The following is a 1,686-nucleotide window of genomic DNA, read 5'->3' on the forward strand; positions in this document are numbered from 1 at the left end:
GAGAGAGAGAGAGAGAGAGAGAGAGAGAGAGAGAGAGGTTAGATCTCGGCGTCCATTTTTGAAATCAATATAATGTACTTTCACTTTCTATTACAGCTGTACAACACGAAAGAGGACCTCGGAAACCAAAACCAAAACCAACTGACCAACCAGAAAGCACAAAGCAAATACCAATAAATGAACAACCAATAGATTTCAGTTTCGGCAATTACCCCCCTCCACCAGCATCTACTCTCAGTGCTGTGCAATATCAACATGGCCCAATTAACAGACTGTATCTTCTCGACCGCGAACCAGGAGCAGGTCTTGTGGTCGACTGGTTACAACATATCACCCCATCAGCTTTCTCTAGTCCACCGATTCGAATCAACAAAGAGGTCATACAAGAAGTAACGGCACGAGTTCTGTTTGCTGTTGTCAGCTGGGTCAAACAGATACCGGCCTTTTCAGTACTGGCTCCATCCGATCAGGTAAGGCAGATTAAAGGAACTTTTGTTTTTGGACACAGAAGTCTTCTAAAAAAATGTATAAACACTTCAGGAAAGGAAAAGAATCTGTATAATTTTTTTTTCCAGTGTTATTGCGATTTGGTGTTATTGCGATAAAACATCGAAAGAAGTATTATATTTATAGAGGTGCCGGTGGCACGTAAAAAGCACTATCCGAACGTGACCGATGCCAGGACCGCCTGACTGGCTTAAGTGCCGGTGGCACGTAAAAAACACCATCCGAACGGGGCCGATGCCAGTACCCCAGACCGGTTCCCGTGCCGGTGGCACGTAAAAAGCGTTAACTGAACGTGATCGATGCCAGAACCGCCTGACTGGCACAAATGCTGGTGGCACGTAAAAAGCACCATCCGAACGTGGCCGATGCCAGGCCCGCCTGACTGGCTCCTGTGCCGGTGGCACTCAAAAAGCACCCATTACACTCTTGGAGTGGTTGGCGTTAGGAAGGGCATCCAGCGGTAGAAACATTACCAGATCAGATTGGAGCCTGTTGCAGGCTTCTGGCTCGCCAGTCCTCAGTCAAACCGTCCAACCCATGCCGGCATGGAAAGCGGATGGTAAACGATGGTGAAGATGATGATGTACTTATACAACTTAAATATTTATAAGGATTTTTTCCTTTCTCGATGTGTGTATACATTTTTTTTGACAGACTCTGTATTTCGCTGTTATTGTTATCATTTGCAGACAATAAGATGGTGAGCTGACAAGTTCTTCGGCACATTTTGCCGGATAAAAATGCTTGGCGGCTTTTCGTCAGTTTTTATCATAGTCGGCGTGCTGGCAGAACCGTTAGCATGCCGGAAAAAAATGCTTACCGGTATTCCGTCCGTCTTTACCGTCTGAGTTCAAATTCTGCCGAGGTTGACTTTGCCTTTCTTCCTTTCAGTGGCGATGAAATAAGTACCAGTTGCGTACTGAGGTCGATGTAATCGACTCCCCCTCATCCTGAAATTGCTGGCCTTGTGCCAAAACTTGAAACCGTTGTCTGATGTTTGAAGGCGATGAATACCACCAACGTCGACTTTGTCTTTCACCCTTTCGAGGGCGATAAAAGACTCCGTGTGTGTGTGTGTGCGTGTGTGTGTGTGTGTGTGCCTTGTTGCATGGTTGCGTGCGAGACAATATAGTTTATATTTCTGCATGTACCGCAAATGATCGGGCAGAAAGTTATATA

General features: G+C 45.9%; 1 protein-coding gene across 1 annotated transcript in view; it reads left to right on the forward strand.

Moving 5' to 3' along the window:
• LOC106872866 (nuclear receptor subfamily 2 group E member 1) overlaps nucleotides 1-1,686 on the forward strand; it is a gene marked incomplete at its 5' end in the record, with an annotated part of 20,030 nt that overhangs the window by 3,468 nt on the left and 14,876 nt on the right. Inside the window, one exon of the mRNA XM_014920004.2 lies at nucleotides 97-470. Coding sequence (XP_014775490.1) covers nucleotides 97-470 — 374 coding nt within the window. The remainder of the gene's footprint in view (nucleotides 1-96; nucleotides 471-1,686) is intronic.

Source organism: Octopus bimaculoides, chromosome 19 (assembly GCF_001194135.2).
Source record: "Octopus bimaculoides isolate UCB-OBI-ISO-001 chromosome 19, ASM119413v2, whole genome shotgun sequence".
In the NCBI taxonomy this organism is placed as follows: Eukaryota; Metazoa; Mollusca; class Cephalopoda; order Octopoda; family Octopodidae; genus Octopus; species Octopus bimaculoides.